The following is a 21,307-nucleotide window of genomic DNA, read 5'->3' on the forward strand; positions in this document are numbered from 1 at the left end:
TGACTATTTTGTATTCTTGTTTAATCAATGAACGGGTTAAACAGAGTTCAGGCCTATTTAAAGCCTTATCTATGAGCCAATCAACCTAAGTGCCATGGCGCTCATGAGGCAACGCCGCGATCACACAATTTGCTACTTAGCTTTTGACTGTCTAAAATACCCACTAACAATGCACCTCGGGGGTGGGGGTGGGTGAGGTTGACCCGGCGCTCAGTGTGAGAGAGCTAAGTGGGAGATCAATACGACAGAGTATTTTGGTCACACGTTAAGACAGGTTGTGGCGTGTGGGTCAGATCACGACTAGTTATGGCGTGGGGTCAAATCAAGATCAGTGGAGGAATTTGGACTTAAAACTGGATGAGGTTGAAACCACAAACGAATAGAGGGGCCTGTACATTTATTTATTTTTTTTTGCTTTCTAGCGCAATGGCCTTTGTGGACCTTGTTGACAAAATATTGCGTACAATTTTTCAATGCTTCTTTAGACACTCAGTAAAGACAACTCAGTAAAGACAACTCAGTAAAGACACTCAGTAAAGACAACTCAGTAAAGACAACTCAGTAAAGACAACTCAGTAAAGACAACTCAGTAAAGACAACTCAGTAAAGACAACTCAGCTTCAATAAAAATCTTGTCTACAAAAGTCCTTGTCTACATCGGGGTTAGTTATGGCACGATTAGGAAGTAGTCATTTGGTTCATAAAAAGAGGAAGTTTTGACTTAGAAACAATGACGCGACTAGTAAAAACAAGGCTTGGATTTGGGGCAGAATAGTGAAATGTAAACACAATACTTTTGACAGCTTTAGATAAATTATGGCTTTTATATAGCGCTACTTTTATACCTATAGCATGCTCAGAGTGCTATGGTCCAATCTCATTTGTGGACCAGTGGGGGGGAGGGGGTATCTGGGAGAAGGTTTTCCGTGCTGCCTTTAAGTGCTCAATAAACAAACACAACTTTTCTCGATTCAGGTGTCGAACCTCCAGCCTCCATCATAGGTAGCCAAGCTAAACCAAGTTCAAGCGTACTTGGCCTCTCGACCACGCTTCAAACTGGGTAGAAAAACAAACCAGTAAGATAGTAGCACTCTCTGGACTTGGAGAAGTAGACCAGAGGCTCCTAAAAGAGATGAAGTCCTTATCTCAATCAACACATCTCTTATAACTAAACACAAATATCTAGATACAGGAGATATAGAGCGATTTGTTATCAGTTTCTCTTTTCCATCTGTTATATATTGACTGCATTTATTGGACTGAAAGTGTTTCTAAAAATGATTAAAAGTAAATACATGCTCAATTAAGCATAATTACATTTTGTATTGAAAGGAAATATTTTTGCGACATTACTTTGTAAGTGTTTTCTCATTTTATCATAATATAATATGTAGCAACATCATAAACCACTTAGACAAACATAATGTCCTCACACCATACCAACATGGCTTTAGGAAATATAGATCATGTGAAACACAACTAATAGGACTAATTGATGATTTTTCAAAAGGTTTAGATAATAGTGAACAAATAGATGCTATCTTACTAGATTTTTCTAAGGCTTTTGACAAAGTTCACCACCATAGTTTGCTTAAAAAATTAAAATATTTCGGCATTAATGGTCCACTGCATCAGTGGATTAAAGACTTTCTGATAGGGAGAGAACAAACTGTAATAATAAATGGCTCTAAATCAACACCGATAACAGTAAACTCAGGTGTACCTCAAGGAACAGTCTTGGGTCCACTACTATTTTTAATTTACATAAATGATTTACCAAATTGCATTACTTCAGGAACAAAAGTCAGATTATTTGCAGACGATTGCATAATATATAGAACAATAAAAACAACACAAGACACAGATATTTTACAAAGAGAATTAGATGAATTACAAAAATGGGAATCAAATTGGAGCATGTCTTTCCACCCAGAAAAATGTCAGTTGTTAAGAGTAACAAAAAAACTAAAACAAATTAATTCCACTTATCTTATTCATGGCAAACCAGTAACACAGACTAAAAACGCAAAATACCTAGGTGTCATGGGCGTAGCCAGGATTTTTTTTCGGGGAGGGTTTTGGGGGGGATTCCCCCCCCGACCTCCCCCCCCCCCCCCCGCGAAAAAAAAAAAATATATATATATGTGTGTGTGTGTGTGTGTGTACATAATTAATCTTTATTACATTCTGACCCTTTCGGAAGACGTTTATTGTTTATTGTAGACTCCCCGCCCTTGCTAGCAAGGGGGTCTGGGGGAGTTCGCAGCGCTCCCCCAGCGCGGGGCGAAGCCCCGCCGCCGAGCACTATTTCTGGTATTGAAAGCCAACAAAATGCATATTCTGAGGTATCTACAGTACATTATCTTGCTATTAAAAAGTTTTATTTCAAAAACCTAATGTGCTATTCTTACTGACTTAGACCCTCTCGCGCCGTTCGGCGCATTTTCCGGCAAGCTGTTTCCGCAACTCTTATTTTGCGTAATTCATTTTGTCGGAAAACATGTCCCGCAAAACCTCATGCGACGCTCTGTCACAACCTTACTAAGGATTCCACTCCCAGTTCGGCATAATTTTTCTTTGATTAAGACCCGATCTCTATGACTGACTCCTAAAATCTGTCTTTGCCATCTTTGTTGAGCCACATTTAGTGTTTTTCAATTTCGGCAGAAGACTATTCACTCTTAATTAATGGAGCCCAAGCCACTGGTAGAAATTTATAACCTTTCTTGACTACGCTCTTGGAATTACATGCCTGTATTTCGCTTCAGATTTTATATCGAAAAGGAAAGTTTTTTCGTCAAATCATCTGTTGAGGGGTTTTAAACTAAAAAATCTCTGGTTTTTTTTTTGTTTTGTTTTTAATTCAAAACCCCATTTAGCTACGATCATAGAATTTGGTGACTGTAGTTTGCTTTAAAATAATATTGAAGAGAGAGGTTTTCAACTCTAAACGCTCTGTAGGGGAATTTTAAACTCAAAACCATCTGGAGGGGTTTTAAACTTTAAAGAAAAAGCCATCTGGAAGAGGGGGATTTAAACTCAAACCCCCTTTGGCTACGCTCATAGATTTTATAGTGTGTACTTTGCTTTTTTTTTTATATTGAAGAGGTACTTTTTAGCTTCAAACCCCAACTGGAAAAGGGAGGGGGGTTAAACTCAAAACCCCTTTGGCTACGCTCATAGAATTTTGAGTGTGTAATTTGCTTTTTTGATATTGAAGATGGGGTTATCGTAAATTTTGGATGGGGTTTTAAAATCAAAATCTTCCTCAACTGTGCTGTTGGAATTTGGGATTGTTGTTTGCATTTTTTTTGTTTTGTTTTATAGAAGAGGGGGGATTTAACTGCAAAACCTCTGGTAGGGGGTTTACAATTCAAAACCCCCTGTAGGGGGTTTTAAACTCAAAGTCCCCTGGTAGAGGGATTTGTATCTCAAAACCCCCTGATAGGGGTTTTTAAAATCTCAAAACCCCCTGATAAGGGTTTTTAAAATCTCAAAACCCCCTGGTAGAGGGTTTTTAACTCAAAACTGCCTCGGCAGTGCTGTGGTAAGTGATGATTTAGTATTAAAATCTCACCTAAAATAAACAAAATGAAAGCAAAAATCAGTCACTTAATTCCGCCCCCCCCCCCTGGCTACGGGGGGGGGGATTTCATTTCGGGGGGGGGGGGGGTTTCAACCCCAAGAACCCCCCCTGGCTACGCCCATGCTAGGTGTTATAATAAATGAAAAACTGTCATGGAATCCACATATTGATGAAACTACAAAAAAATCAAACAAAGCATTAGGATTTATTAAAAGAAATTTCTATAAATCAAATAAGAACATAAAACTAAAATGTTATTTAACCTTGGTTAGGCCAATAATAGAATATGCATCCTCTGTTTGGGACCCCTCAACTCAAGAAAACATTAAGAAACTAGAACAGACACAAAATAGAGCAGTGCGATTCATAACAAACGAATATTCACATTTGACTAGAGTAACACCTTTAGTAAAATCACTAAATTTAGAAAGCCTTCAGGACAGAAGGCTCAAAAGTAAAGTAGCAATCATACATAAAACACTGAACCATAATCTTCAAATACAAAAACAAAATTTAATAAAATACTCTGAAAGACACAAAGATAAAGGCACATTCCTCGTCCCATATGCTAGGACAAATTTGTACAAATACTCCTTCTTCCCTAGTGCTATTAGAGCATGGAATGGGTTGCCTGAGCTAGCCAGGAAAACCAGTGACTTGGCAGAATTTAAGTCATTGGTTAATATGCATGACTAAATGCATGACGCGTAGGACGTAATCATCTTCTTTTTTGAAGTAACGTCTGTATTATATAAGATAAGAAGATATCATCGTATACCTACTTTTGCACCCCAACCCCGAAAAGTAGGCCTATATTGAATTTTTTTTCTTCTAATTCTTGAACTTTCACTTTTGAAAGACTTGATTGTGGGAAGCACTATTACAACACAGCTCTGGAGCGTGTCCCTAAATGTTTGCTCTCAGCATGTCGATGTTCCGTACATTAAGAAATGTGTTAAAATTCTTCCGTTTCTCCGGAACCGGAAAGAATTAAACGAGATCCCACGTGATTCGTGCTCTAAAAGCTAGAGGCGGATATAGTAATTACTTAATCTTGTCGCTATGGTAACGAAATCAAACGCAAGCGTTTGCAAAGAAGTGCATGTTCCTGGAGGATAGCCGGGACGATAATAATCTACATCACTGGAAAAAAAAATTGGATTAGATAGTCGATGAGCACAAAGCAATTAGTTCTAACCCATGTAGTTACAGGGGACGCGGTGGCTGAGTGAATTTTGGGATTTTTAGGGCGTCCCTGAGTCCACCCAACTCTAAAGGGTACCTGACTTTAGTTGGTCGTTGTGTTGGCCACTTGACACCCTGCTCGCTAACCGTTGGCCATAGAAACAGATGACCTTAACATCATATGCACCATAGATCGCAAAGTCTGAAAGGGAAACTTTACTCTTTTTTAACTTGTAGTTACACCGTACAAACATACACATGTAGCTAAGCGGCACATATCACTTCGATACCTAACAGAAGGGCTTGAGTTCATATAACGACATTAACCAGCTGGAAGAGGCTCGATCTGGGTTGTGTTTGTGAGCGCCTCAAGGCAGCAAGGTAACTTTCTTCTGTCTCCTGCCACCATTCACATGTTCCCATGGAGGATGCTATCAGAGAATGGAAGACATGCTAGAGTAGCGATACACTAACTATACTCTCGACAAAAAGTATAAAAAGCCAATTCGTTTCTGGTAAAAAATACACATTAAAAACAACAAAAAAAAAAGATTAAATTTTAAGCAATTATTTGGGAGGAAAGAAACAAAACTACGAAATGTTAAATCAATGTTTTGATAATATCGTCGATTAGGCTGCAGAATTGGGTAACATTGTTTATTGTGGCCGAAACATCCCTTCATTTTAACAATCTCGGAAACATACTTTTTAGCTCGTGAATTATTGTATTTGTTATAAAGAAAAGAAACAGCTCGCTTTTTTTTTCAGGGAGAGAGAGAGAGAGAGAGAGAAGGAGAGAGAGAGAAATGTAGAGGGAGAACAGAGGAAAGGCAGCGAGAGCGGAAGAGAGAGGAAGAGAAGGGGTGTAGAAAAGAAAGAGAAAGGAAGAGAAGGGGTTCAGAAAAGAAAGAGAGAGATGAAGAGAAGGGGTGTAGAAAAGAAAGAGAGAGAGGAAGAGAAGGGGTGTAGAAAAGAAAGAGAGAGGAAGAGAAGGAGTGTAGAAAAGAAAGAGAGAGGAAGAGAAGGAGTGTAGAAAAGAAAGAGAGAGTAAGAGAAGGAGTGTAGAAAAGAAAGAGAGAGGCAGAGAAGGGGTTTAGAAAAGAAAGAGAGAGAGGAAGAGAAGGGGTGTAGAAAAGAAAGAGAGAAGAAGAGAAGGGGTGTAGAAAAGAAAGAGAGAGGAAGAGAAGTGGTGTAGAAAAGAAAGAGAGAGGAAGAGAAGGGGTGTAGAAAAGAAAGAGAGAGGAAGAGAAGGGGTGTAGAAAAGAAAGATAGAAGAAGAGAAGGGGTGTAGAAAAGAAAGAGAGAAGAAGAGAAGGTGTGTAGAAAAGAAAGAGAGAGAGGAGAAAGTGAGACGATGAGAGAGATTTAGGGAGAGAGAATAGGTGAGAGGGAGAGACTGATTAAAAACCTGAGAGAAAGAGAGAGACAGATATAAGTCTCTCTCGTTATTTTCTCTTTTAAGCGAGATGTTTTTAATTGCTCCCCCTCCAAACATTGAAGTAGTCATTTCTTGTTTATAGACATAGAGCCCCCACACACATATACTATCCTTCAAATCTGATCTCTTAAACGAAACAATGTTTAGACAATTTAGTTTCTAGTTTAGGATTGAACTCAAGCCCTTCAGTTCAGCACTCATTGTAGTCACTATCATTTGAGCCCACAAACTGTCACTTCGACTTCTTAACACTACTTAATCTTTGAAAAAAAAATCGACTTTTTATCTAACCCCGCCCTCCTTTCTCTTTCCGAGTAAATTATACTTAGCTGTCCATATTCTGGTCCACTATATTCATGTCAGCAGCAATCAGCTCGCGCGTCCCCAACTAAGGGCGCCATTGTTGAACCTAACACCCCCCTAACAGTAACATTGAGAAATAAGCGGTCTCCTCCCCACGCGCCCTTCTCGGGAGTTCAGTTCATCAATAAATTACGTGTTTGATTCCGAGGTTGTGTTTATAAATATGTAGAAATAAATATAACACATAGCAATATAAATATGTATTAGTTCAGGCCTATACAAAATGATTTATTCCGGTGCGGAGTCGGCTCTATGTGCGTGAGTAGGCTACTGAGATTCTGAAAAGAAACATTTTTTTGTGTGTGGCTATGCTTGAATGTGATTCATCCGCGAGGGACTATTTATATTTGACAAGGGAATAATAAAGGCCTAATATTTGTTTCAACTATGAGCTGGAGGATGTGTGTCTGTGTTTATATGTGTGGTACTAGATACCATTACTTTTTGCCTTGTTAGTCATTCGACATTCTACTGCACCATTTTTTTTTAACGTCATTCTAGTTCTGTCATCATCTAGTTACACTCTCCATTCTCTTCTTTGTTTTCTTATTTCTTCCCTTTCTACATCTTTTTAATTTTTTTTATTCAAAAAGTAATACACTCTTTTAAAGTTTTAGCCTTAGATATATATATTTCGTTTGGAAAATGAACATTTTATGCGGTGACGATGTTTCTCTTGTGATCTTGATTAAACTTTTCAAGTTATACCCTCATCAATGTTGAAAAGAAATGCAATGTCTAGCTAATTTCGTTGAATGTTACAAGATCCGATTATATCAAACAGTTTTGAATACAATGACACCAGCGAGTTTGATATTTGTTTGATTCTCTCTTGTACCGATCACGATTAAAAAACTAGATCTACTTTTTTTTAGAGTGATGATTTATTAGCTAAAGCCCTCGGTGAACCTCGGCTGTGTCAAACTAGGATTTGATAAAATATGCAGGGCTGCGTAGTCACGAGAAATACTGCAGTCTTTTTTTAATCCCCTTACTGGGAGACATTCGCCTTATTATTAATAATAATAAAATAATCTCATTTATCCATAAGGAAATTTGTCTTGCACTTTAAAGGGCTCGATTGACGAAATTAATCAGACAATGCTCTTCTTGTATTATTATATATACAGTTAGTGCAACACAAAGGACATTAAGTATTAAAGAACTTTTTTTTTCTGTTACCCTATATCACATTCAAAATAAAAGCCTCGCCTGAAAAGTACTAGAAATCTACCAGAGTATTTCTTCGGGATACATTCTTTCATCGAATAGTTTCAAAGGTTTAAAATAATCAAGTTCTGCAATTATTCTCACGGTGATTTTGATTTGTATGTAAATCTGGATGTAACATTTTCATGACTTTCCGACCCTGACATCACCACAGCATCATTGCAGTTTGGTAATATGATAAGTTTCTACTATGTTGTATCGATAATTGGAAGTTGTTGTAATTGAAGTACTTTAACTTTCTTTTCTCACTTTCTTTGGAAGTGCCCAGCACCAATGCTACAAAAGTGCAATAGTGCTGTTGTTTTAGTGTCCCAAAGTGACGACATTGTTTATCAGTTCACGAGTTTTAAAAACTATACGATGATAGTTTTATATTCTAAAGTTCTGATTCACTGTCATGAAAATGTTGGTTCAGGAATGTGTTACGTTAGGAAGTTACTTCTTTTGGTTGTCTAGACAACCCTGTCAAGGGAGAAAACTTTAATTCATACTTTTCTTAAAGTAAACATACACATCTTTCATAAAAGCAACTCTAATTTGCTTTTTTATGATTGTAAGATTTCACGTTAAGTTTTTGTAAGCTCAAATTAAACATGTTTGTTGAGTGTAGTGTAAACCCAAAATCGGACTCAAATCTAATCTCTACACTTTGATCTGGAGTTTGCGTCCCTCTCTGAATCGCTTGGAACTAAAAATACCTTTCCTCATACTACATCACTATAACATTTAAAAACACATGTACAGTGTGATGACCGATTACGTTGGAACAAATATGGAAAGTCTATTGCCATGTCGGACACTGCTATAGTGATACTAGGAAATAATGAGTTTATAATTATTGGCGGATTCATAACGAATCGTGTATTCTAAAAACTGTCTTGAATAAAGCCAGCGGTTTTTATTTCTACTGAAGTCGTCAATGAAAATTTAACAACTTTGGACTTAGTCTTGAACCCCAATCGACCATGCCTACCTACGTGGATATCTTCGACTACCTGAGATACGTAAGTACATGTACAGGTTACAATTTCTAGGTGAGCTTTACGTTTTGAATTTAGCACATTACAATTTAAAAGACATCACAGCCGTTGAATTTCCGACACTGAATGGTCCCTATCAATTATATCGCTTCTTTTTGTTGTTGTTGAAGTGAGTGACTGTACCAATCATTATTGTTTAATATCATGTGCGAAAGTAAAATTAAAAAGCTTTTTAAAGTAAACCAAAATTAAGCTACTGATTCAATTGACTTATGCCAAAGTTTACAAACCTCATAAACTCTGAATAGGCATATTCCTTAGATACGTGTTTTGGACAGACACGGGTGATTTGGAGAGATAGATGAAGGACATTGAAATTAAATTTATATCCGTTGTAAAAGTCTAAACTATTGAAGCTAAGAGACACACATACAGAGTGACTATACGGTCACCAACACCAAACAAGAAATAGCAAATTGAGAGTAATATATGCATGTGTAAATTATAAGCAGTAGTAAGTTGAGTTCCCTTTTCAGACCTTCTGGTCTTGATGATATGCAGTACAATACTATAATGTTAAATATGCTTTACAGTAATAAAAGAAATTGGTGTATTATATGCATTTCGGTATTATAAGCTGGGACTTATAAGGAAGAAGTTTTGATTTCAAATGTTCTAAACAAGAAAATGTCGCTCATATAATTTGAGACTTCAAAGTTACTTTATTTTTTTAAAGAATTATTTATCTTGGCATCGTGTTTATCTTCTTCTTCTTCCTTCTCTGTCTTTCTCTACTTCTTTTCCTCCCCCCTCTCTCTTTCCCTTCAACTTATCCAATCAATTTCTCTCTCTTTCAACTGGACCGATGTAATTATGTTACCACGCTCTTTAATTTTCTCGTGACCTACATTTCTCTGTTACCTTATATTTGCCCACTTTGGTTTCCCCAACGAAGTGACCCACTTCTTACGTTTCCGTTGACCTACTTCTTAAGTTCCTTTAGTGACCTACTTCCCGATTGGTCAAACTAAATTTCCGTAATCGCAATGCTAACTGAACTATATCTCTTTACCACCAACTTGGTTTTCATTGCAAGCTTTTTCATATGAGCATTTTGTTTGATATTCGTCTCTGTTAGATTCATTGGTAATTTATTTAGTCAGAACGAGGTCTTTCGAGCGAAAACATCGCATGGTGATTAGAATGGTGATTAGCGAATCACAATTGTGTAGAGCTAGCCACGCCCACAAGATAAACAATAGTTAGTTAAAAAGTAATCCACTTATAAATCACAGTGAAATAATCCACTTTTTTCAAGAACAACAACATATATATTATATGTGACTCTGGATTCGACACCACCGCCTAGCGATAACGCACAAAGCGAACTTAACCTCTAGACCATCGGAATGTCCAATAAAACATTCTTCTGATCCAGAGTCATTTCGCCCGTATGCAAATTACCACCCCAGTGGTCAAAGGTCACAAGCCCTAGATAGCTCCTCCCCCACCTCGCAGCATCCATTCACTAACACATGTCTAATACATGCCTAACGGCTGTCTGTGTCGGCTCTATTGAAGTTGTGAGCTCGTTTCCTCTATAGATGGCTTTCAAACCCTAAACTTCTAGATCTAGACTAGTACATATTTGCTCATCTATGTAGAGACTCGAAGCTACCTGAAGACAATGTGTAAATAAACCTGTTTACACTTCTCTTGTGACATTTTAGACTAATCCTCGTGATAGTTTTTTTTTCTCTGCAAAATTGAAATTCAATTTTGAAATGTTAAATAAAAAGTAATTAATCGTTTTTCAGGGGCCTTAAATGTCAATTTGGGTGCCATTTTTATTTATTTGTTTTTGTTGTTTTGTTATTTGCCAAATTGTTTTCAAATAGAAGGTTTATAAATTTGAGAAGGGCGATTTGTCTCTGGTGTGTGTATGGGGGGGGGGGGGAATTATAAAATTATTCACATAGCCGCTAACCATAATTAGCATGTAGTTATGTAGAGAGGCCAAGACTGGCAGATTGAAGTCAATAGGCCAAACCACATACGCAAAGGAGGGCATCGTGGAACATAATGTTGTCATTTTATTTTTTTGAACCCTGCTTCCTAGGGCCCCTATCCACGCTCCGTATCTAGGGTCCCTAAAAGGCATTGAGCGACCTTGATTACTACTTCAATTTAGTGCACGTTCACATTCCTGACTTCTGTCAGAATCCATTTTGTTTCTATGTGCTCAGAATGTGTGAGATCCTAATCCTAATTGCAATCCAGATGTCAAAAACACATGACGCAAGAGTCTCCGGAGCCCTAGACTAAACACTGGCCTCGTGCCAAGCTATTCTCTCGTTCTAGTTCAAATCTCCTGTCTCGAGCTGTCGAAGGCTGTTTCATTCTAGCCTTGATGTCATTTTTCGACATAGCTGGAATTCTTATTTTCATGGCCGTCTTAAAATTACCAACGCACGCGCCAGGGGGACGTAATTCTTCCATTACAAATTAGCAGAAGTATTGGATAACACTTGACTGAATGAAGTAATCGCTGTCACCGTTTGGCGGTAAGTATTTAAGGACATATATTGATTACAATGTCAGTCGTTATATCAGTTTCTAGTGTTAACCGGTAGCGATTGAATCTCTATAAACGTAACAAATTTACGTAAGAATGGTTTCTGTCTTTTATCTAAGGCTAGTGTTTCTTTGTCTATTCACTACATTGATTAGTCCTTTTATTGCCCATTATATTAGCACGTAAGGGGGGGAGTGGTTACCCACCTCCTCACCACGCGTCCCCTCTTTCCCCGCCTTTTATAAAAATGTATTGTGTTTAAAATATCGGGTAGAAAGAATTCACACTCAGGTGCTTGCCGGCAGACGACTTGGTGACAGACCATGGAAGAGCGATGGACTATGAAATTGGTTTATTATCTTCGAGAAGCGATTCTATCAGCAGAAGATGATTCGGATGACACGGTTTGTTATGTTTGGATGTTATTTGTTGGATGGTGTCGCTGTTAACGAAGTTCTAACATTTTGACACGAGTTTATTTAGGAACATGTAACTTGACTAGTAGACTCGATATACAGCTCGGTATTCGTCTAGTCTACATATCTCTTTCTCTGTCTCTCTCTCTGTCTCTCTTTCTCTAACACTCTTTCTCTCTATGTCTCTCTCTCTCTCCCTTTCTCTAACATTCTTTCTCTCTATGTCTCTCTCTCTCTCTCCCTTTCTCTAACACTCTTTCTCTCTATGTCTCTCTCTCACCTTCCTTCTCTCTATGACTCTCTCTCTCTCACCTTTTTTCTCTCTATGTCTCTCTCTCACCTTCTTTCTCTCTCACAAACTATCACACATAAAAAAGTCACTCTATTCTTCTCTCTTTCTTCTTTATTTCTATCCTATTTATTCTGACCTCTCATTGACTCTCATTGACTCTCACTCATTCTCTCACTGTTGTTCTCTCTCGCTCTTACACAGTCTCTCTCTCTCTCTCTGTCTTTATGTCTCTCTCACTCCGTTACTTTTTTTTTTGTTACTCCATTTTTAACTCTCTTAGTTATCTTTTTTTTTCCCCTCTTTTGGTTTTCTCTCTCTTTTTCTATTTTCTTTATTTCTTTTTCCTTTCTGTTTTCTGTCTTTCATTATGTCTTTCATCCTGTCTAGCTTCACCTTCCCTTCCCAATAATTCATCTATCGATATGATCAGCTAGGTTTCCATGACGTTGAGCCTTGACTTCTCAAATACTGGGGTTTTAAAGTGTCACTTTGTTCTCTCTATCAACACCACATCAACCTCTAGAGTGTCTGTCAGTGTCATCAGAAGTCTATAACCTCTAAACTCTAAAGTCTAAACAGATCGAAAATAAATAAAGACTCTAACAAGAAAAACATTTAAAATATGTTTAAAAATAATAAGCTTGTACGAAGTGTAATTGTATCAATTAGTTTGGATCTGTTTTGTTATTAAATTTTTAATAGGTCTTAACCAACAACAATAATAAATCTGTGCGACTGAAAATATTTTTTATCGATTCTTTTTTGTTTAGCGCTATTTCACACTTTTAGCTTTCTCAATAGGCTTTGATCCTATCCCTTATCTGGACTAGGAAAAATGAGAGGGGTGGGGTGGAAGAAAAAAAAAGGGAATTCTGGGTGAATTTAACCGTCATCGCTTTTAAAAAGCATTTGTAAAAAATCAAATAAAAAGGGAAATATCTGAATCCGAACTCATGGCTAAAGCCTTCTCAAGCCAATAGACTAACCACTCTGCTAATGAGAATAGTATGAAAATAGAAGAGTAAATAGTTATCTATTGTTTGTTTCAAACTTACTTTAAAGCAGCGACCTATAAAGGGGACTCATTTACCTCATACCACCACTTTAGTCAAGCACAATTTCTTTCCTTTGTTTGAGATACCAAACAAAATAATTAATTAACAATATGCATATAAGATAAGATAATATTTTTTTTTCAATTGATTCCTGCTTTGTCTGGTACAAGAAATAATTGTTCAAAATTTATTACCAGTACAGACAGAGTTGATATAAGCTTTATAACAAAGTATAGCCTACCAAGAATGTATTTCAAATATAGACTTATATATTTTGAGCCATCATTATAGGTTACAACGGTAAATACACAAAATATGTCTGTACATATTTAGTTTTACAAACATAGTTACATTGATATTTAACACAAATTAAATTATTAAATTTTTAAAAATACTACTCGGATATATTTTAAGAAACTGGTAGGGCTTCTAAAGTGTGATTTTCCTTGGAGAAAGAAAGACACCTTTTTTATTCTTGAAAAAATTATCATATCTTCTTGTCAAACTGCTGACGTAAATAGCCATAGGCCTAGTTCATAGCAAAAATGCATGATTAAAATGACGTGTGAATTTAGATTTAAAAAGCGGAAGCATGAAAAAAAGAAACTAAAAACATATGAAATTCATTTTAGCCCAAGGATTGATCTACATTTAGCTTGAAGAGCTTCACAAGCGTTTAAAAAAATACAATTAATTTTAAAGTATAAAACCAATATATCAGAGATAAAAGAAAACATGAGAACTGGTATCACGTTACTCAGAGGCGGGTGGTGAGTGGGGCAAATGTTAAATCTGCCTCTACGTTGGAGCACACACCCAATTAATTGAACATTCTCATTCATAGATGCAAATACATTATTAGCTCACTTTTTGTTGATTCGAGAAACGAGATACGTCAGTATTGATGAGAGATATACTTCAAACTATGGTATCAAATCTAATATATTTATATATATATATATACGCAAAGCCCTGATTCACTGACCTATTTATCACTTATTCTACCACTTGTTTCTTATATTTTTTCGCCTGAAGAATAAGGTCATGTTTATCATATAGTAAAAAAAAAATAGAAAAAAGAAAGAAAAACAAAGAAAAACAAAACAAAACATTGCGCGTGAAAAGATTGAAATCGGAAAACTTTTGGTTACAAAAAAATCTTTGTATAATTGCCCTCTCAGCGTTTCACCGTGTGTACAATTACTCATGTGCCCTGCTACTGTGATCACCTTGTAAACAAAGCCAATTAAACGCAAAGTAATCCAGAGGTCAACTTTGCACCCACCAGCTGGAATTTTTTGTTTGTGGGGGAAGAGAAAGTGGATGACATTCGCAAGCTTTGAAGTTTTGTTTTAATCTATACACAGCTCTACTTCCTTGTGCTAATGCGCGCTAACGCCTTGCTGAAAAAGAGGTTTCTATTGCCAACACTTCTTATTCCTAAATAATAACAAAACTTTCATTTCTACTTTGACAATTTCACGTTCATACTCCACCAGTCGACTCGGTTTAAATTAAATGCAGTTTATTTCCAAACCCCTGCCCTGACAATTCTTCAAGAAGACGTACAATCAGAGCTAATCGACGTGTCCCTAATTCGTTCTCAGCTGTTCACATAACTCATTTGTTTGGGCAGTTCAATCCGCTGCTTATCGTAGGCAGTGACGTAGCTAGGGTGGGGGGAGGAGGGGGAGAGTTTGAAAATCCCCCCGGGTCCCCACTTAAGGAGGGCCCCAAATGAGCGTTTTTTTACATTACAAAATTAAATATTACGCAAATTGCAGGGGGCCCCAAAGAAGTCAAGTCCCCTGGCTTCCAAACGATGGAAAATTCCTAGCTACGCCCCTGATCGTAGACTGTTAGTGTGCCAGTCTTTTACCAACACGATGGATCAGTTCGCTGTCTAACAACAAAATGTCTGCCATTACACGGATGTGGCCAGATTTTATTTAACTTTACGATTTTCTTTTTCTTGTGACACTATACATTTATGAAACAAAAAGCTGTTACACAAGTGGAGATGAAATAACTGAAGAAAGCCCAATTCAGGCTAAACTAATAAAGTCTGAGCTCCTACATCCTATAATGATGAGATCAGTTTTTGTTTTCTTTAATCTAATATGAAGGTTTCTATTTCTAAGGCTTCAGTTCCACATTAAACTTCAATGTTGTGTTGACGAGATGACAAGTAGAATATCTGGCCACGCAGATTGATTTTGTTGTGCTATACTTAGTAAATCCACACAAAAAAATCACATAAAATGTGATAGCTTAGCTATTTGTGGAATTCGCATTCTATTAGAAAATGACTTTGACAGCAAAAAAATATTGACCTCGTAGATTTGGTTCTGAAAATATTTCTTTCGGAAATAAAAAAAGTAATTTAATTATGCTTACTATTTCCTCACTAATATATTCGCTTTTTATATTCAACAATTTCAGTTTGACGATTTCTGTTTGCTGTTAAATGAAGTGAACAATAAACAACAATCTTTATTGATATAAAATGATCTTCTTATGACTTGGTGGCTGAGTGGTTGAACACTTGGCCTGCAAAAGCAGGGTTCCTGGGTTCGAATCCCAGCGATTCCTGGCACTTTGAAGGTCGGCTTTAGAAACAGATAACTTTTATTTATAAGATCTGAAACGGGTTTTTCATATTTGATTTCAGCGTGATACTTGAAATCGTAGGTCCAAATATATGCTATGAAGTATTTTACATTGAAACGTCTTGCTTCTATGGTAGGCCTAAATGTACCTCATTTTCCTAGCCCTTAAGTATTTGTATCCTATTTGTTTATCAATATCTCCTCTACACCTAACCGTAGATATCTTACTTAGGGAATAAATCTAGATGTACACACTTTTAAGTCCAAGAATAAGAAAGGGAAATAAATACATTTAACAAGAGATGGGGGGGGGGAGGCCTAATAATCAATAAACACGCGATCGATAACTGGTTACATGGTAGATACTTGTACACAAATCAGGGCGGCCGAGAACAAAAGAAACCAGAATGGACGGGCCATGTTTAGGTACAGTTAACGTTTTGATGAACCGAGGATTCAAAAGCTCCCTCACCCTTTTTCTTTCCAATTTTGTTTCCCCTCTTCTGCAAGCCTTTTTAACCAAGAGATAATCACGCACCACTATATTTGAGCGCTAGAGATTAGTATTTAAATAGTTCTAGTCGCCCTCCCCCTCTGTACCCTACTCTATTGAGGTCCTCCCATGTGTGAATGGTGCTCATTAAAGACTATTTAATATCGTTTACACCTGGAGGGGTGTTGGGAAAAAAAAAGGGGGGGGGGTGCTTTGAATCGTCTTTTTGTCACGACGACCCAGGTCAATAGTTCTGGATTCAGGTACCAATCAGTCATCCATGGTACCTTTTTATCCAAACAACCCCCCTCATCTTCAGCCCCCCCCCCCCCCTCATCCACCACACGGACAAATGGAACCGTTTAGCTCAATGCTTGACTTGATGATCTTCATTGACCGGAACTGGGACATTCCGATTTCTGCTTCGCATGTCGCAGTGAAAGATCAGGACGATAAGCTGGGGAGGGGGGGGGGGTGTATTGAAAGAGGGGGGGGGGAGGGGAGAAAAACAAATCCAGGGAGAGATTCGACTCGTAAAAACACAATGACAAAAAAATAAAGTAAATATATAACAAAACAGTTTCGTATCAGTTCATCAGTAGTTGAGTGGTTTGTATGGTGGGTTTGTTTTTTATCTTGCGATGGTTTCCCATTGACTTCTCTAGAGATCACTCAGACTTCAGTGACAACCTACTCCTTTAGAATATAATTGTTTGTGTCAACTGTTTCAATGCAGCAGACATGTGAACGCTCGATGGTAAGAGAGAATTTTAAAAAAAATCAATAAATTATAGTTTAAAGAACGCTTTTTATTATTAAATCCCTTTGTTTATTAATTATATGAGAACGTCGCCACTATAATAATAATATTAATAATTATTATTATTATTATAGAGTCATATTTCTTATTCCATTTGCTAAAACAAATTCGTACAAGTGCTCCTTCTTCCCTAGTACCTTTAGAGAATGAAATGAGTCGCCAATTCATTCAGGAAAATTAACGACATAGCAGAGTTTAAGTCATTGATTAACATGCACGACTAGATTGACCCATAAAATGCGTAGGAGGTAGTTATCTTCTTTTTTGAAGAAACGTCTGTAATATATAAGATAAGATAAGATATTATTACACGAACTGTTGATAATAATCATCATTAAATTAGCTTGAATTTAATTTTCACTTCAATGTTAAATAACTATATGATAATTGCTCTCTGATTATCTCTTTGTGTCTCTTTCTCTTTCTGTTTATTTTTCTCTTTTTCTTTTTCTTTTTCTTTCATGCTATCCTTCTTCGTTTGTCTCTTCCCTCACTCTTTCTTGTTCTTTTTCTCACTTTCTATTTTTTTTCTTCTTTTTTTTCCTTCTTTTTTTTTTTCCTTCTTTTTTTTTTTCCTTCTTTAAAAATGCACCTCTTTTGCTCTCTGTCTCTCTCTTTCTCTCTGTCTCTTTTTCTCTCTGTCTCTCATTTTTTCTGTCTCTTTGTACTTTGTATGTGATTTTTTTTTTTTTGGTCTTTATGTAAAGTTAAAACTTTAACTCTTTTCTTTTGTAGTGGTCCTTGTATACAGCAAATATCTGGTACGCCATTGCTGCTAACTATTGAACAGGGTTAATATTGAAATGTTTAGAATGAGGCGAATTACTTCTAGTCCAAATTTGTAGAACACGTGAAACAAATAATTTGTTAATACAGTTTGTTCTCTGCCTATCAGGGAATCTTGAATTCATTACTATTTTTCTTGGCCTTCTTCAGTCGTAGAACGACTATGGTTCATCTCGAACACTTTTTCATGTGGCTGTGGAGCCCTAGAGACACTCCCGTCACAAATATTGCAGGTTAAGGTGGCTTTCGCTTCGGTGGTAGAGGAGCCGGCCATTTTTCGCATGGCACGCGTTTCGTCCAGAGCTTAGGCCCATGTTTTTTTTTTTGCTGTCCATAGCTTTCTTGGTCACTGTCTCTCTCCATGTAGTGCGGTCTAGGTCTATGTCTTCCCAATGGTCAGTACAGTGGCGTAGCTAGGGTATATGATGCCCAGTGCGGCAGCTCCTCGTAATGCCTCCCCCTCTTATAAAAAAAATAAAACAGCGAAACCTAATGTGTATTTTTTATTAAAGTATTGCTAATTTGAGAAAAAAATCAATTTAACAACAAGATACTACAAACATCTTAGTTGCTTTCTTGCTGGCTAAATTGAAATCCATTTTTTTCCCAAATAGTGCCAAATTAGTGAGTTGCACTTTTTTTCAGCGTTGATTTCCATTAAGTAATGATCAGCTTGAGTCTGAAAAAACTATGCTCGCACAGAACCTCACTTACCACAACTGTCAGAAATATTAAAATAAAGACAATATTTAGAACTGAATCATCTAGACAAAATTTTAAATGTTAAAACTCAATATTTCAAACAGGTCCTTGTTTCATAAGTTCAAATGCTTCTGAAGAAACTGCGACAAACCGTTAAACTCAATTTGTATGCCTATAGTGTGCAATTTTCTGGAGTTTGATAAAGTAAAGTATTGCAAAATGCTCACAAACCTTTTTGTGATGTTTAATCAATTTTTTTTTCTACTCTGGGTCTATTATGAACTTCAAGTGTTCGAAAGTATTTCAAATCTCAATCTATTTTATCATGTTGGCGTTGTCTCAAATGATGCTCCAGATTTAATGGTTTCATAGTGACATAACTTGGGTGGGGGGGGGGGGGGTCCATATAGGCCACTTTGGGAATCACTAATTTAAACAAATCTAGTAAACTTGATTCAACCTTTTTAACAACTTACGTTTAATTAAAGAAAAAAACATAGGAGATTAATTCATTAAGTAAGTAAATAAATTTCTAGTAAACATTTACAATTCAGTACTTTGTCTTTGTTTATGTATGTACAATGCGTTGAAATCCATTGAGAAAATTTATCTTTAGTTTGATGCCCCTAACCACGTGAATCCCCGTGCGGCCCGCACCACTCGCACATGGCTAGCTACGCCACTGGGTCAGTATCAATGTTCACTATTTGAGACACCGTTTTATTACATCCATGTAATGGAGGTGGGGGCGACCAGTTTTTCTTGAGTGTTTGTTATTTCTTTTAAAGCAAACTATGGTGATGAACTTTGTCAAATGCCTTTTTAAGTTTAATAAAATGTTATACACAAATGGAATAAATATTCCCAGGAAACGATCCCGACAAGATTTTTTTAAAGTGTATTCCTTGTTTTGAGCTAGAATATTTTGGGTTTTCCTGATGAGACTTTGCCTCTTGCAGCACAATTCTGAAAGTAAACACTTATTCAGTGCTGCACAGTCTCTGTACAGGGAGAGGCCACCTCTACTTCACGGCCAAGCCTATTACCAAGAGTTGTTTTATTGTGTTCATGTATCTAGCATTCATAGATATTGTGTTCGATATTTTTCTTCCATGCAATGTGGTCATATGGGAGTAACCTCTACATAGACATTGCTTAGAGTCTTAATGAAGACCTAGTTTAACTTTTTGTTTCGTACATATACTTTAAGACACCACAACAGTGCTGAACAACTGAAGAAAACAGCACACTATTTTTCCTTGGCACAGTCTGCAAAAGAGCTGACAGCTCAGCAGCAATAAAGCTGGCTAGGAGAAGAAGTGTAGAGCACCAAGGGTTCAACAGACTAGGGCACTGTTACCCAAAGTTTTTTCCTTAACCGAACACTTTGCAAATTCTGAGTATTTAGTGTAACACTTTGCTTATTTTTAGAAAGATTAATTCACGTGGTGGCCTACTAATTGTTCCGGTAGTTCATGGAACACCTTTTGAGGCCTCGCGGAACGCAGTTTGAGAAACACTGGACTAAGGGATGGGTGAAGGTGATACTTATGTTCCAATATATAAACTATTGGTTTGCAAACAGCAGAAGTAAACATATTCGTTTCAAAGTACAAAATCTGAGACTCAACGTGTGCCAACACTCAATGAAGGTAAACAAGGAAGTCATCTATTGAGGCAAGAAAGTTGGCAGTAGCAGAAATCTACATCAACAACAACAGATGAGCTCTAAACAGATGCATGGTCTTTACTGCTGTTGTTTATTAGTTTAAAAAAATAATTATAGAGTTCAAGACATTGTTATATTTGGCTGTTTCTACCAGTGAATAATTCTATGCATTGATAGTCTGGTCTCGACTGTTCAAAAGTATAATAAATATAAAATTTAAAAAATAAAAATTCAAACCATAGATGAAAATAGAGTCTTACACTTTGTTTTGTCTTTTTTTATAAAGCTATGTTTATCCCTGTATAAGTTCAGACCACAGACCTATATATATTATACCTAGACTGGAAAAAGGAAACAAATTATTTTCCGATAATAATCAGATCACAGACCTATGTATATATATAGATTCATATGTACGTAACTCTTTTTCAAGCTTAGGAAAAATGCAATACCATTTTGCGGATTTTAAATAAAATGGGCTATTAATCACAGAACTATATATTCACGCAATAGTAAGGCCAGATATGTTTCGATCGAAATAATTCAAGTCTGTTGATTTTAATCATCTTGTGTGCATTTAATTAGATTGATTACCTAGATCTTTCTAAATTTTGTATCTAAAAATTGCTAAATAATTATTGTGAGACGAGAGTGCTCTTTTCTTTTTATCTTCAGCTACTAGATCTAGATCTAAACATTAAATTATATGTTACATATGTTAGTGTTGAAAAAAAAACTACTTCTAACTACTTTACAAAACAACGCCTTGTTTCAGCTTTTTTGAATTTTTCTCATGACATTTTTGTGTAGTTTTAGAGACTTCCATGTCCAGTCTAGGTAATATATGTCTGAGGTACTGGGTATATATATGAATGAATGTGAAAAAATGAGAATATGATTTAAGCTCAAGCGAACGAAACAAATATTTAAATTTTAATGAACTTATAATGAAACATAACCACTTACAATGTCAGAGACTTTTGATATTGTATAAAAAGAGAAAAATCCACCCCACCCCGTTTCGTTACACAATACACAGTGGAGCAAAATAGCGACTTGACTAGAACATAGAGAAAAAAATGTGGTGTTTTTTTTTTCAGGTTAGAGA

General features: G+C 36.5%; 1 protein-coding gene across 6 annotated transcripts in view; it reads left to right on the forward strand.

Moving 5' to 3' along the window:
* The window catches only part of LOC106051598 (soluble guanylate cyclase 88E-like), a 152,350-nt gene that overhangs the window by 92,539 nt on the left and 38,504 nt on the right, over positions 1-21,307 (forward strand). Inside the window, exon 1 of one of the 6 annotated variants that reach the window (XM_056044484.1) lies at positions 8,587-8,806. The exons of 3 other annotated variants lie outside the window; for them this stretch is intronic. In XM_056044484.1, coding sequence (XP_055900459.1) covers positions 8,768-8,806 — 39 coding nt within the window. In that variant the 5' untranslated portion in view covers positions 8,587-8,767. Of the gene's footprint in view, positions 1-8,586; positions 8,807-11,183; positions 11,347-11,656; positions 11,762-21,307 lie in introns of those variants that run through there. 2 more of the 6 variants (XM_056044486.1, XM_056044482.1) reach the window with 2 other exon arrangements.

The sequence above is a fragment of the Biomphalaria glabrata genome, chromosome 10 (genome assembly GCF_947242115.1).
Source record: "Biomphalaria glabrata chromosome 10, xgBioGlab47.1, whole genome shotgun sequence".
NCBI classification, from domain to species: Eukaryota; Metazoa; Mollusca; class Gastropoda; family Planorbidae; genus Biomphalaria; species Biomphalaria glabrata.